Below are 13,407 nucleotides of genomic sequence, written 5' to 3'. Positions count from 1 at the left end.
AAACACCAAGTTCCCGCGACGGATATTGATTTACGACGAGACTATAATTTCCAGGCTGCCACGTCGTGATATCGATCTGATGCTCGCGAAAGTTTCCCGCTCGCGGCTTACCCCGTTCCCCTTTCTGGGTTATGACACATCCAGTACAATTGGTTATCACGGGTATCGGTTAATTAATAACCGATCGGTTTACTTGTCCTCGCAGCTTCTTACGATTTCAGCTTTAATCGCCGTAGCTTTACGCGAGGATTTCACGGCAACTTGGTGGTGGATTCTCGCCTCGTAACTCGATGACTCCAACCCTCTCTATGCTCTATGCTATTAAAGTTAGCGTTCAGTTCGAGGAAAGTTTATATGATACTTTTATACACGTATAAATTATGCTTTAACGTAACATTACGAATGCAGAGAATACTCGAAGAGCTTAAAATTTTCGATGTATACAATACTTGTTTGAGAATCGAGTCCTTGTTACCACTGAAGATGGTACACGACTCTCCTTTCATACATCATCTCTTCTCACTTTGCCCTGTCACCGAATAAAGAAATACGGGACGGATGAAGAGAGTATGTTAAACTCAATTTACCGGAAGCCTCGTATTTGTAACGCGCCCCCTCGTCGTCTTCCAACCTCCTTGGCTGAGAGAACGATCCTGTCAGGATTCGAATATCAATTGAACATTGATAAATATTAAGTGGGAACGATAAACCGGGCTGGAGAACGAGACGAAACGCGCGGATTCCTCGAGAACGCTTACCTCCGCCGATGATGTATGGCTTTCGTATTTCGCGAAAAAGTTTCAACCCCGCCTGTTAAAACGGGCGCGCGGCCTGCGCGTTGTAACGCGCGGTTTATTAGACGCCGAGTCCGTAAATCATCTTACGGGTTATTAATTACGATACCGGCGCCCGTTATTTTACAAGCGGAAAATTAACTCGCGGTATTGCGCGGTCGCAGCATCATTCTGCGCCAAGCATTTTCTGCCGCGATTAGCGAAGTCGCGTGTTAATTATCGATCGAAGACGTTTAATTCAGTCGGAGGGAAATAATATCCAGTTCAAATGATCTCCCGTTCGTCTGTTTCATTGCTGCAAATTAAAGCGTACCCCATTTATACTTTTACATGAAAAACATTGTTAAAGAGTCGGTCGAGTCGCAAGGTAATTGGAAAATTGTTTGCAAAATATCGCGTAAATTGCAGCTGTTTTAATACATTTATTTCGTTCACCCGCGGACGGAATAATAACAAGGATTTATTTGTCCAATAAAACATCGATACCGGTCCTCGAATGAGAGGACGCTCATTATCCGTGCGTCCCCCTCGTCCCGTTTCTTCCCGTTCAATCTGACAAAGTGTCGCACGCGTAAACATCGTATAATTGCATACCTTTGACGAGCGTACGAGCAGCCACGGGGGCTGCGAACTTCCGTTGACATCGATCGGTAGCCAGCAGAAGAAACATCATTCCGCCAAGCATCGTTAATACAACGTCGTTCCGATGAGCATGTAATACCTGTTTCCTCGCTTTGTATCCCGAGGAATTTCTCAGTGTCCAATAGGCAGCCGGTCTTATGAAACAGCTCGTGTACACGATACGTCTTACTGTCAACGGGGCGCGCGAATATTCCCTGCCAGTACGCGTGACGACAGGCAATCTTTACCTGTACGGTGAACGCGCGGTAATCGCGAACAGGAACCATCGCCAGGGTGCAGGCAGACGTTAATTTGACGAGGCATTACGTCCGATATATTAATTCACGACGCGACAATGCGCTTCTAACCCCCGCACGCGCGTGCTGCTAGTACGTCGCCCTTAACGCGAGACGTGTCACGTTGGGGGGGTTGGTAGTTTAGAAAACGGCGCGGGCGGAGGTTCACCAGGAGTCTAAACCACTCCAAACATTCCTTAGACGGCTTACGGGCGTTCTGACTCCCGGGGATGGCTGCTGTTCTACTCGCAATTGTGATAACATCCTGTTGGTACAGTCGCGACGTCCCGCTGCTAACGGAATTCAGTTTCCACGTGGCAGTTTGCCTTGCGTAACGAGTCATCCTGAAGGAGCCTCGGCTAGCTGGGAACCATCGTGTCGTTACCCACATATGCCCATACGCCGGCTGCTGCATCTGGGCCGTCGCGTGTAACCACGTCCCAGGAACCGGATATGGTTAGACCTCTTAATAACGTGCTACCTATGGTGGACGGGTACGTGTCGGGGGTACGTGTCTCTTGCGCGATGACCGTGCAGGGGTGAACAGTTGAACGGCCGATCGTTGATGCGATATCGATCGAACGAGTGGATCACGGGAGTCCTGTCTCATCCGAGGACGCTTCGAAACGTACCGGACTTTGCGAGGAAGCGAAATATTGCGGTACAGGGTACGCTGGACCGGCTGCTCGATTACTACCCCCATACGGTGATCTAACCTTTTTCGATATTCGAAGCACCGTGGAGTTAAGCGCGGTTGTTCGAGATACCAAAGGGAATTGTAGGAGAGTATTGTAAATTCTCTTGTAATAAAATATTGACAAAAGCGCGAAGAAATGCTGGAGAAACAGATGTTTAACTGTATCAGAAGAGACCAACAGTCTTGCTGGGGAGCACGGAAATGTCTCGACGCTCGTAAATAGCGAAGAGATTGAGAAAGATTGGCGAAACAGGGGTAAGTAAAAAATGGCTTTATTTTGACACTCGTGGCGGAAACGGGGATGACTTGGGTGGCGTGGGGGGTTGCTTGACGAGGGAAACATAACGTAGATATTGTGAGCAGCTTTAGGTACCGCACACGCTTGGTGCTGTAAACTCCGTTGAACTCTCGTGCTTTCTGCGATGCGGGGAACCAGCTGAGTGGAGGGCACGAGTGTGTCGTACATGCCGAAGACGCATTAATATTAATGTACTGGGATTTACTGCGACACGAGCTGCTCGAGCCTCATGGGTAAGATGTATGTTTACAAATACGTTTCTCAATGTAGCCCCGCCCGTAAGGTTTTCCACCCTCCCCGCGGCCCTTAGCCGCGGCGCAGTCCAGGCGCGTTCTTCCTCACCGGAAGTAGCAAGTAACGCTGGCAAACTTGGACTCCTCGCGTCTTCCATGGAGTTCCCCAAGGGGGCTTCCGGCGCGGTGTTCCCGCCGCAGAAATGGTTACGGTAAAGTGTGTCAAGGCATATCTTACCTGTTCTCTCCTCAAAGCTGCGCTCACGGTCTGAAAATCGAGAGAGCACCGCTGTTCTCTCGTAGAGAAGCGTACCAGCATGTCCTTACATACCCCGGATTCCTTGTCACATACGGAGCAGGCGAAGCGTTCCTCGTCTCCGCCGGCAGCGAACGACGACAGCCTGTTCAAATAATGTCCTCCGCGAGATGTTTCAATTCCTTGCCAGCGTACATTTTCGCTGCGGTTTCCTTTTCCGAGGAACGCGACCGCCCTGCGAATCTTCGAACACCACGGCGAGATTAGTGCCCAAAGGTTCCGCTTTCTATCCATAACCGTTTCTATTTCGATGTCGCCTGGTTAGGCTTGCGGCACAATTGGGCGAAGTAATAGCTACGGTCACGTTTCATCGTTGGCTTGTTTTCGGGTAAATATTTGTGTTATGATCGCTGAGGAGACTTTGCGCGAAACAGCCTTCGGAAACTTCGATGAGGATAAAAATAGAGGATCGCGTTATTGAAAGAACAATTGTTCGGTGGACAATATGGCATTTTGCGAAGAAATAAGAGCAAAAATCGTATTACGGATGATAGATGAATAAAATCTGTACGACACGTTCGATGTAAATTCTACACATATTTTATCTACTTTTTTGAAACTGAATTCTAGTTTAATTAAAGTCGATTTATCTTTATCTAGTTGTCAGTTATCATGTGACGTTTGCTGGCTAAGCGTCCGATCGTCGAGTCCTATGAATACCGGTTTAATATGTGCATATCCGTGTACATAATAGAACGAAAAATACCATGAATTATTAGATGTATCCCGAATTTCAACAAAGCAATCAGTTTGCAGCAAACGTACTGCCGTCTACGGGGCAAAACAATATGCTTTGTTTTCGCTCGGGTATTGAAAGTTTTCCTTGATTTAATTCATTTGAAACGCGTCGTGCGCGGGTGTTTTCTTTCAATTTGTAAAAATTTAATTTCCCTTTTTTAATATCGCCATTCGCCCGCGCGATTAATTGAATGGACACAACTATTTATCTCTATCGAATTTACTTCACGATATTACCTTTTTTTTTTTTTTTGAACAAGGCTTCAGAGAAATCAATATCAAATTAACGTCGGCGCGTACACGCGATACCTGTTAAGCTTCAAAGGTAAAAAGCGGTGAAAAAAAATTCAATTTCTACATCACAGATCGCGATGTCCCTTTTAAATGAAAAAAAATTGCAGCCGGAAATCTAGCGACGCCGGACGGAATTCACGGGAAGGTAGAATTTCAATTAGAAAAATTAGATTCCGTAAGACCGCGAAAGGACTAATCCCAGGCCGGGTTTGGGCGAGTTAAGAGCGAGTTAAAGTTACAGGGCTCGATAAAACGTTTCATTAAACCGTCCACGTGGCCCGATTATTCTCACGCGATATAAAGTTTTAACCGTAATTCCCGGGGAATCGTGCTCGGCTCGATAATTTCAACGCGACGTCGCGCAAAATGCCTCTTTCGCTTTTACGACATGTTTTAATGCGGCACCGTCAGAAGATCCATCGGGATGAAACGCGTCGATCACTTTCGCGTCCATTGAATCCGTGTCGCTGTCCGAAATTGCGACGGAATTCAATGTATCAGCCCAAATTAACCTCACACGCGAATGCTTTATGGCCAATATAAAGCATCATGTTCGTAAAGGCTGCAAAGTGTCGGCGCGGTGTTCGATCCAGTAGGTATGGAGCGCTCTATGATCGATGGTCCGCGTTCGATCACACGCAGCCGCAGGATTATCTATATTTTTATATTTAAACAAAAGTACATACACGCGCATACGTGGGGGTGAGTAACCCCTGACACCAGGGAACTGCGTAAGGACCACCAACTCGTTTCACGTAACTGGATGGATCGATAATTTAAAGTCCACTATTATCATTGCTCGTGTAAGATTGCATTGGACCACGTTGCCATATCTAAACGATATTTGGCTTTTACTGTCTGGCGTGATGTTATAAATTAAGTATTTCAAATGTACCTCGAGTGTCCAATTAACGTTGGGTATTTAAGAAACTGTGCTACTTTACGACACTGCTTTATCGTTTATCAAACAGAGTATACCTCCCGGGATGCGGTAATTATATCTTAAGAAAAAAGTCACGTCGAGTGGAACTCTACTCCCAGCCATTCCATTCCGTTGGATCCTTTTTCCTTTCTTTTTCTTAGCTTGCGATTACTGCGGCCTTTATGGACTATTGGACTTCGAACTTTGGCCCCCAGGAGAAAAAGATTGCTCGTCCCTGCGTGTTAGAACGTTGCGATAAAGAAGGATAATGAGACACTTAAGTGGACGGACGGGGCGGCTGCAGTTACACCTTTGCTATAATCGTGACATAGAGTTCGCGATACTTGCGATAATCGGATATACAAGATGCAACGTTTATTGTTCTTTCGTGAAAATACGAACAGAGTCGCCAAAGTGCTTCGATAGATCGAGATATCTCTGTTGAGGATTCAGCGACGATCCCGAGATGGCGGCTTCGCATTCTTTCCTCGATGGTCGCAGGGAACGTCCGAGATTTTCCTAGGTCATCGTGGCAGTTCGAAAGGACAGCCGGTTAAGTAAGCCGAAATTGGTTCATCGGTGAGGTTAAACAGGCGTACCTAGAGTACTAATTACCTAAGGGATTGGGACAAACTTAGCAGGACTCCGGGTGTACAACTGGAGCAGGCGAACAATAGGGAAGTTCCACAAGCCCATCGCGTTTATATTCGCGATCGGGATCTTTCCTTAATCCTCATTGCCCCAGGAGGTTTCGAGAATCGGTCTAAGTCCACTGGAGTTATGCTGGTGGGGAATGCGCACGGTGAACTTGCGATCGGGTTTACAATTATAACGCCTCCGTCCCATTCGGTAAAACGTGATACGAGCAATACGAGAAAATTGTGTGACTCCGCACCCTCTTCCTCTCCTTCTCTCTCGCTTCTCTCCCGCTCTCTTATTCGGTACTGCTTTAATACGCCGTCGAAATTACCACGGCAAACTTTCGCGAGCATTTTATATTAAAGAGCAATTTCGAGACTGCTACGGTTCCGCTTGTACGCCGGATTATTAATGACGGAAGTCACGACTATGAGTACACGTATTAAGGGGGCGCTAAGACGGAAGAAGGTCGGAAGCTGTAAAGCCGGAATTAATTAATGGCAATCAGTAAGGGTACTTAACCGTACATTCACAAGCTCCCACGTAGGTACTTTGCCCGTCACGGTCTTCTTTAGTCGATAATTCTGCTGGTCTTTACCGTTGTTCAAAACCAGACGTACGCGGCGTGTCCTCCTTTCCCCGGCGCTCTAGGTAAATCGGCCATTGTGAGGAACGGTTATTGTTCACCCCGTTGGGACGGTGCACGGATTCCCAAGCAGGATATAAACCCGGGTAAAAACGCAGCAGGACGAAATAACCGCGTTAAGAGCGCCACGTCCTTTTCACGTTGCGTGACTTTCCGCTTTCGGCTAACGGCCTCAAGTGGCACAGATTCCGCAGACCAACCGGAGGCTTCTCGGAAAACCTCTCGTGCACCGAGAAAAGCCTGTAGACGTGACGTCAGTCCCTGTCGAGACGCGGCCAGGGATTCCGTAGCGACGTGGTGGTTGGTCAACGAGGGGGTGGATGGACGTCACATGCGCGAGGCGGAGGACCGCGTCTCCGTGGAGCGACAGCCTCTTGAAGGTTTCACTGCTCTCGAACATCCTTTCCTTTCTTCGTGGTAAACGTGAATTGTAAGAATTGATACTGGTCTGGATATGTGGAGGAAGAGTTTGAGAGAACAAGCAGTAGTAACGATAGTAAAGGTATAGTTGCACGATTCAGTTTGGTTCGATGCAACGTGGTACATTCGACAGAATTGAAAGGATGAAATTGAAATTTTCCACCAGGCACGATGGTTCAATTAAAAATGGTGTAAATGTAAATCATATTTTAACGCGTTACAGTTCACGTGTTCCCGAGCTTTGTGTCTAAATCGAGTAATAATGGTATTTGTTGTCCATTTTATCGTTACACCGTTTTTGCGAAATCGAGGGATATCAACAACTTTTATTGTTTTCGAAAACAATTTCCCCGTGTAACAAGCTTTGTTTGCGGACGATATATCGACGGAACTGAAATAAAATTATTGAAATATCCCCTTGCATGTTTAATATTTGTTAAATTCGAATGAATCGTTTTCGTGAAACAATCGTATCGATGTGAGGTAGAAACGGGATTTTAGGAGTAGAAAACGTAACGTAAGAGAACTGTAAAGGGAACTCTAGGTACAGAAAAACAGCAAAAGGACACTAGAAGGAATGCCAGCGCTGGAACAACAAACTGTTGAAAAAACAAGTGAGAATGATGACATTGGGAGGAGAAAAAGGAAAATCTAACGAGTGAAAATAACCGCGGACAATTTCCAAGTTGTGCTTAAGCGTAGACGAATTTAAAATCCCTGTGGATTAAATTTATGTTAACGAACTCTGAATTTGTTGCTGATAAATATTAATAAACTCCGAGGCGAAGTAAATGTTACCACATAATTCGATTAAATTCGTTGAAAGGAACACACTGAAGTTAAAGTGTACATAAAATATAACACTAAACATACAATGTCAATAAATTATTATTGGATGCAAAACGCGCATATTCTTCAGTAATTAATACTGTTGCGCCGTAATGCATTTTCATCTACGTGTTTCATTACACTTTCTCGTTTATTTTTCAGTAATAATAACGAAGCTGCTCTGATATAGTTGAAATATTCATTATTATTAAACTGCGAAATGTAGTTCCGGTTTGCAAACTCTCTGACTTAATATTAACTTTCATATTGAACCATCGCATTAACAATTTGCACACCCTTTCCTGATACGATCATTTTAACAAAACGAATCGAGCGTCACTCACACTCGCGTACTGCGTAACGGTTCCGACAAAAATGTTTCGTTACAGAAATCCATACATTTGGAAGTACACCTAATCGATTATTCCACGGCAAGAAAAAAAAAAAAAACAAAAAACCAAAACTGAGGAGAGAAAAAAATAATTTTAATCGCGGTACCACCGAATCGTTCTTCCGAATAAATCAGTGTCCCGCGTCACGGCCGCCCAGTCATTCGTTTCAATCAATCTCATCGAAATACGTGATTTATCAAACGTCTAGTCCATATTATTTCCAATATTTATACCGAAAATATGACTTGGAATAAATCGCTGGGCTACTCGCAAAAGAGAGAGTGAGAGAGAGAGAGAGAGAGAATCTGATCGCGATGCGGGTGCGTTGAATGTGTGTCGCGGCTGGCTAGAGTGATACGAGGGTGCTCGAAGGGAGGGGGAAAGTCGGCCGCGCGGGAGGGGGGGAGACGACGGTACGGTACACCGAAGACTCGTTTCGGCGGTGTGGTGGGGGCCACGGGGGTCCAGGCATGGAGAGGGCGCAGTTCCGCGCCATCCTCCGTATCGTTGACACGTCCTACGAAAAGAGTGCGGAGTCAGTCGGTACGTTTGCCTCTCTCGTGATTCGTCGTGTGCCGTCGATCCTCGTGGCGCCGTGCGAGCCTCGTCCGTTCGTTCTCCATCGCAGTTCCCGTCGTCCTTGCTCGGCGGATAGTCACGTTTCCTCTCTCTCTCTCTCTCTCTCTCTTCTCCTATCGTAGATCGCGCATCGGACAGTGCGCGGTACCGCGGCGACCGGTTGGTGGCCGCTGACTTTTAAAACAGTCCCGATCGCGCTCTCGAACTGTCGCGTCGGTAAGCACCGCGTCGTATCGATCGCGGTTCTCCACGATCGTTCGTTTATTCCTCGACGTCCTGTGCCCGTAGCCGCGTATCGAACATCGTAACGCCGCTGTTACTTTGCGTTCAGTGGATTGGTGAATCTCGTGCGACATTCGTGGCGCTCTTTGTTCCGAGGCAGTAAACATTTCACGAGGGACTATGTCGTCGGCCGAGAACCGTCGTCCGTTCTTCGTGATGCTCCTGCTGATGGCAGCCACCGCAGGGATCGCCGCCAAGTACACCATGGACGTCAAGATCCGAGACGACTCCGATTTATCCCAGGTATGAACGTTTAAATGCCTTCTCCCGGCTTTCTCTCTCTCTCTCTCTCGCACGTATCGGCGCGTCGGTTTCGAGTGACGCGTTCTTTGTTCGCGATTCCGCACGGCGAACGTCTGCACACTCGCGCTGTCCTTCAGCTTCTGCGTGTGTGTCGAACTATTTAAAATACGATCCAGACGGACGTTTTTTCGATCGTTTTGCAAGGATCGCGACCTTCGACGGTGTCGGGTTCCATTCCGTCGTAACGCGATACGGCGAGAACGTACGCTATGCGGCTCCGAGAACTTCTGTGAATGAAACTGACGAAATTAAATGGCACGATCTGTGCGTAACCGAGCCGCTTCGATCGTCCGTAGAAGTTAAATTCCGCTGGTCGCTGTTTTGATTGAATCTTGAGCAATGTCGTGGTTCTCTTTTCCGCGAAACGGTCGTCTCGACAGTACCACGAAACAGTGCCACGGGAAATAAAATTGTTATTGTTATTCCTACCTTGACGCACTGTGACTTTGGAGCTTCGTGCTCCGGAAGTTATTCTTCGACGATGTTACGCTCGAAGAGCTGACTGCTTCGAAATTTATTTTCTTACATTTATCTGTTTATTCGTATTGTTCATTTAATACCGTGTTAAATTTATTTATACGATGCATTTTCTTTGTTAATATACGTAGAAAAAGGACTCGAATCGATACTTCGATTCCCGGTTCTATCTGTTTATCGAAATCGGGTCACGTACCATTTACGTGGATTTTTGCGTTAAGTACAGCCATCGCGGATCGGAAAGTGTTTGAAGTTAATTTCTTTTTATGTCACCGTCGAACTGCCAATAGAAACTGTAACGGGGCTTTCGTCGACACGAGTGAATCACTTAATTTTAGGATCCACTGTGTGTTAACCTTTACGACGAGGTTTACGCATCGTCTCGCATCATTCCGTTAATTAATGACGCAATAAAAGAGGGCTGGCCAGCATAAAATCGAGAGCCACTCGACTCTTTCCCTTACGCCCAGTAAATGGACGACCTTTATTCTCCCTTTAGTTTTCACACGCCTCGGATCAGACGAGATGCTCCCAATTGTGGATGCGGCGAAGAATGTTTGTCGTTGAAAAGAAGATTTTCAGCCGTCTAAATTGATCAATTTTTTCGTTAGAGGCAATATTGGATTAATTGCGTGAAATTGTTCAATTTATAATTCAACCTTCGTTCGCACGACAATTCAACGCTATTGGGGATTTCTCGTACTTGTCAATTTTCTTTGGCTACCAAATACGATTATAACGGAGTCTCGCAATTTCTTGTTCTAATTTGTTCTTGCAATTTAAAATTGTCTTTACTACTTCAACTATACCAAATTAAATCAACCGAATAAGTACTAACGAATGTGTAATTTGTACCGTTAGAAACTTACAACAATTTTTGCTCACCTCACCTTGTGAATTATATAACAGACGTGATACGTATAATTCCAGCCGAAAATTCCTGCGCTTCTCGTTTCATTAATTGTCACGAATTATCCGCATTGCGATCGAATCAATTTTTCACGCGATCTACCCCGAAAGGGTGATTTCTATAGCCCGTTCGTGGGTCCGCGCACAGTCTTCTCGAGCGAGTCGCGTTTCACGTTTAGTTAATGGACCGATCTACATTAAATCCCCCCCGGAGATTCCTTTGGCGGCTTTGAATTCACCTCGCTGAATATTACAATAATGCGTATCCAGTGCTTCGAAGGCAGGCCGAACGGATCTCTCTCTCTGCCCACCCACCAACTTGTTGCTGCGACAAAAATCGTCAGGACGTTTTCACTCGGGGCTAGTTTTCGCTTCGATCGATTCGACAAACTACTTGCCTAGCGTGGCGGCCCTCGAACTCGATTTTCACGGCTTTTATTTCATTCCGCGCTCACCACCGAACTTCCGCGATTCTTTTTATCGCGTCGCGGGAAATGATTTACCGCGTTTTAACGCCATCGCGCCCGCGAAACTTTCAATATTCTGTCACTCGATTCGAAATGCACGGGGCGTGTCGCGTGTCCTCGTACAGACACGGTGCTCGTACGTGTACTCTTGTAAAATGAGCTCGTAAGCGAAATAAAGGGCGAGGTTCAGAGTTCGCGGAATAACGCTGTGGGAAACGAATCATCCGTATCGTTTCTATTTCGTTATTCTATCTGTATTTACTCTCGTGGCATGATTAACCTTTGATCTAATGTTACTAGATTACGTTTGACGTGATGTAAGTAGTTGCGCAAAGGTTGCTAATTTATAAAAGAAGTAGAATTCTAGGTAGAGATTTACTTCTGGCTCCAGATAGCACAAAGGGAACATTTTCGATATTTTACGCATTGCGTACATACGTCTGGGGAACGGATGAATTTGTATAAACACGACCAGCCAAAATTACTCTGGATTACAATGATAACGTGCTACAGCTAACTATAATGAAATTGCACGTCCTGTTAAATCACCAGCTGCGCGTATTATACCCTCCTCCTGGTGGTGCTGCAAAATACACATTCTATCGCCAACAATCGAATTATATCAATATAATATGCAACAGTTTCAACGTGGCAATCTGACGATATTCAATTCCATTACTGTCACACGTGTTTAATTCGTCCATTACGCCACGCGTTTAGTCACGAATGCGTCCGAAACGCACGAATCCGCTACCAGTTGCTACCCTTTCTTTCGCAGGAAGCGAACCGCGTAACCGAAACGGTCATTGCCAATGTCAGCGTCGTTCCACGTTCCCTTATTCGGTTCCTGCTACCCCCTTCTCGCACTCGCAGCCAGCTTCCGCTAGCAAGTGGCCTTGCCTTTCACTTTTTTTTTTTTTCGTACAATGCCTACGTTAAGTCCCGCAAACTTCCATTCACGTCGAAGGCGGCAGGTGCGGACAGGTGGACTGGTCGTTACGCTCGTCGGTGCAATGTGCATACGAGCCACCCGCGATAATGATCCTGTCGACCTTCGACGATTTTCTGTTCGATATTGAAACTCGCGCGGATGCGCCACCCCTGTTTTTCCAGTTGGAAAACAGCGCAACCCCCCGCAGCCATGACTCATGTATATTTTCAGCGAGGAGCTCTATCAGTTTCGCTTGTCTCTTCTTTGACATTAAGTGTCACGCCTCTCGAGTTTGTTGGTAATTGTTCGAAGAAGAAACTGGCTCGATATTAGCCTTGACAATAGTCCGATGACGTGGCGTTGTAACGCGATCGGTTTTGGAGCACGGTACACTCTTATATTCTCTTTTCCTCTTCTTTTTTCCCCTTTTTTTTTACGGTGCACATGTTTTCATGACGTGGCAAACTCGTTTCGTTGAAATTCAAGCAGCGGTTTTATGGTTTCCAGGAAAACTTTGAATAGCATAAAGCGCAATAAAATTGTACCTTCTAGCTGGGAGGATTTTTACATAAATACACAAAGATATTCTTAAGTGTAGCGGAGAACGAAAAGTGTAGATGCTTGATTGAAAAGCTTAATTGCTTCGCTGTATCCTAGATCGCTGTTTATTAATGTTCCCGAGACTCGTTGCAAAAACAGTCCTTTATTCGTTTCTTGCAACTGGACATTTCTATCCATTCTCGCGCGAATGAACAAACATCTTGGAATAAATTTTCAGAATGGAACCCGAAGATTCGACTATGGTAACGAATGGATTTGTCGTGTTTTCGTTACTGCTAGATGACCCATATAATTCAACGACGAAGTGTTGTTACAATTGGCTGGAAGAGGGAATCATGGTACCGGATGTCATTTTTAAGTCGAGAGGCAGATGGTCTTCAGAGTTCTGTAACGTAAGGAACTCGCGCATATCTAGAAGGCGTTTCGTCCCGGAGGCGGACCGCATGTCGTCTATGGTATTCCTGGAGCCTTCGTTTTTCTCCCCCGCTAACGAGATACGCTATGCGTTTCTATCTCGAGTGTCAATTCTCAGCGCTCTCAAACCATCCATACGTATTTACTATATACGACAATTGAAAGTACGTCGATCATCGTTGACTATTCGCAAACGAAAATCGTTAATTTCTTCGTAAAATCGAAGAACAATTCGATAATTAAAAAATACAAACCATGATCAACTTCGATTTATAACTACGTCAAATCGAATAAACCCGAACCATCGATGCAATCATGAATTTTTTTAATAGTTACTCTAATATTATCTA

The 13,407-nt window shown here is 45.6% G+C and overlaps 1 protein-coding gene across 5 annotated transcripts in view; it reads left to right on the top strand.

Annotated features, from left to right (window-relative positions):
* The first annotated feature begins 9,041 nt into the window (after positions 1-9,041).
* Positions 9,042-13,407, top strand: part of Fas1 (fasciclin 1 Fas1 domain-containing) — a 230,481-nt gene continuing 226,115 nt past the window's right edge. For all 5 annotated transcript variants that reach the window (XM_076910293.1, XM_076910272.1, XM_076910278.1 and 2 more), the window contains exon 1: positions 9,042-9,238. In XM_076910293.1, coding sequence (XP_076766408.1) covers positions 9,116-9,238 — 123 coding nt within the window. In that variant the 5' untranslated portion in view covers positions 9,042-9,115. The remainder of the gene's footprint in view (positions 9,239-13,407) is intronic.

The sequence above is a fragment of the Xylocopa sonorina genome, chromosome 1 (assembly GCF_050948175.1).
Source record: "Xylocopa sonorina isolate GNS202 chromosome 1, iyXylSono1_principal, whole genome shotgun sequence".
Lineage (NCBI taxonomy): Eukaryota > Metazoa > Arthropoda > Insecta > Hymenoptera > Apidae > Xylocopa > Xylocopa sonorina.
This window is presented reverse-complemented; position numbering and strand designations above follow the sequence as displayed.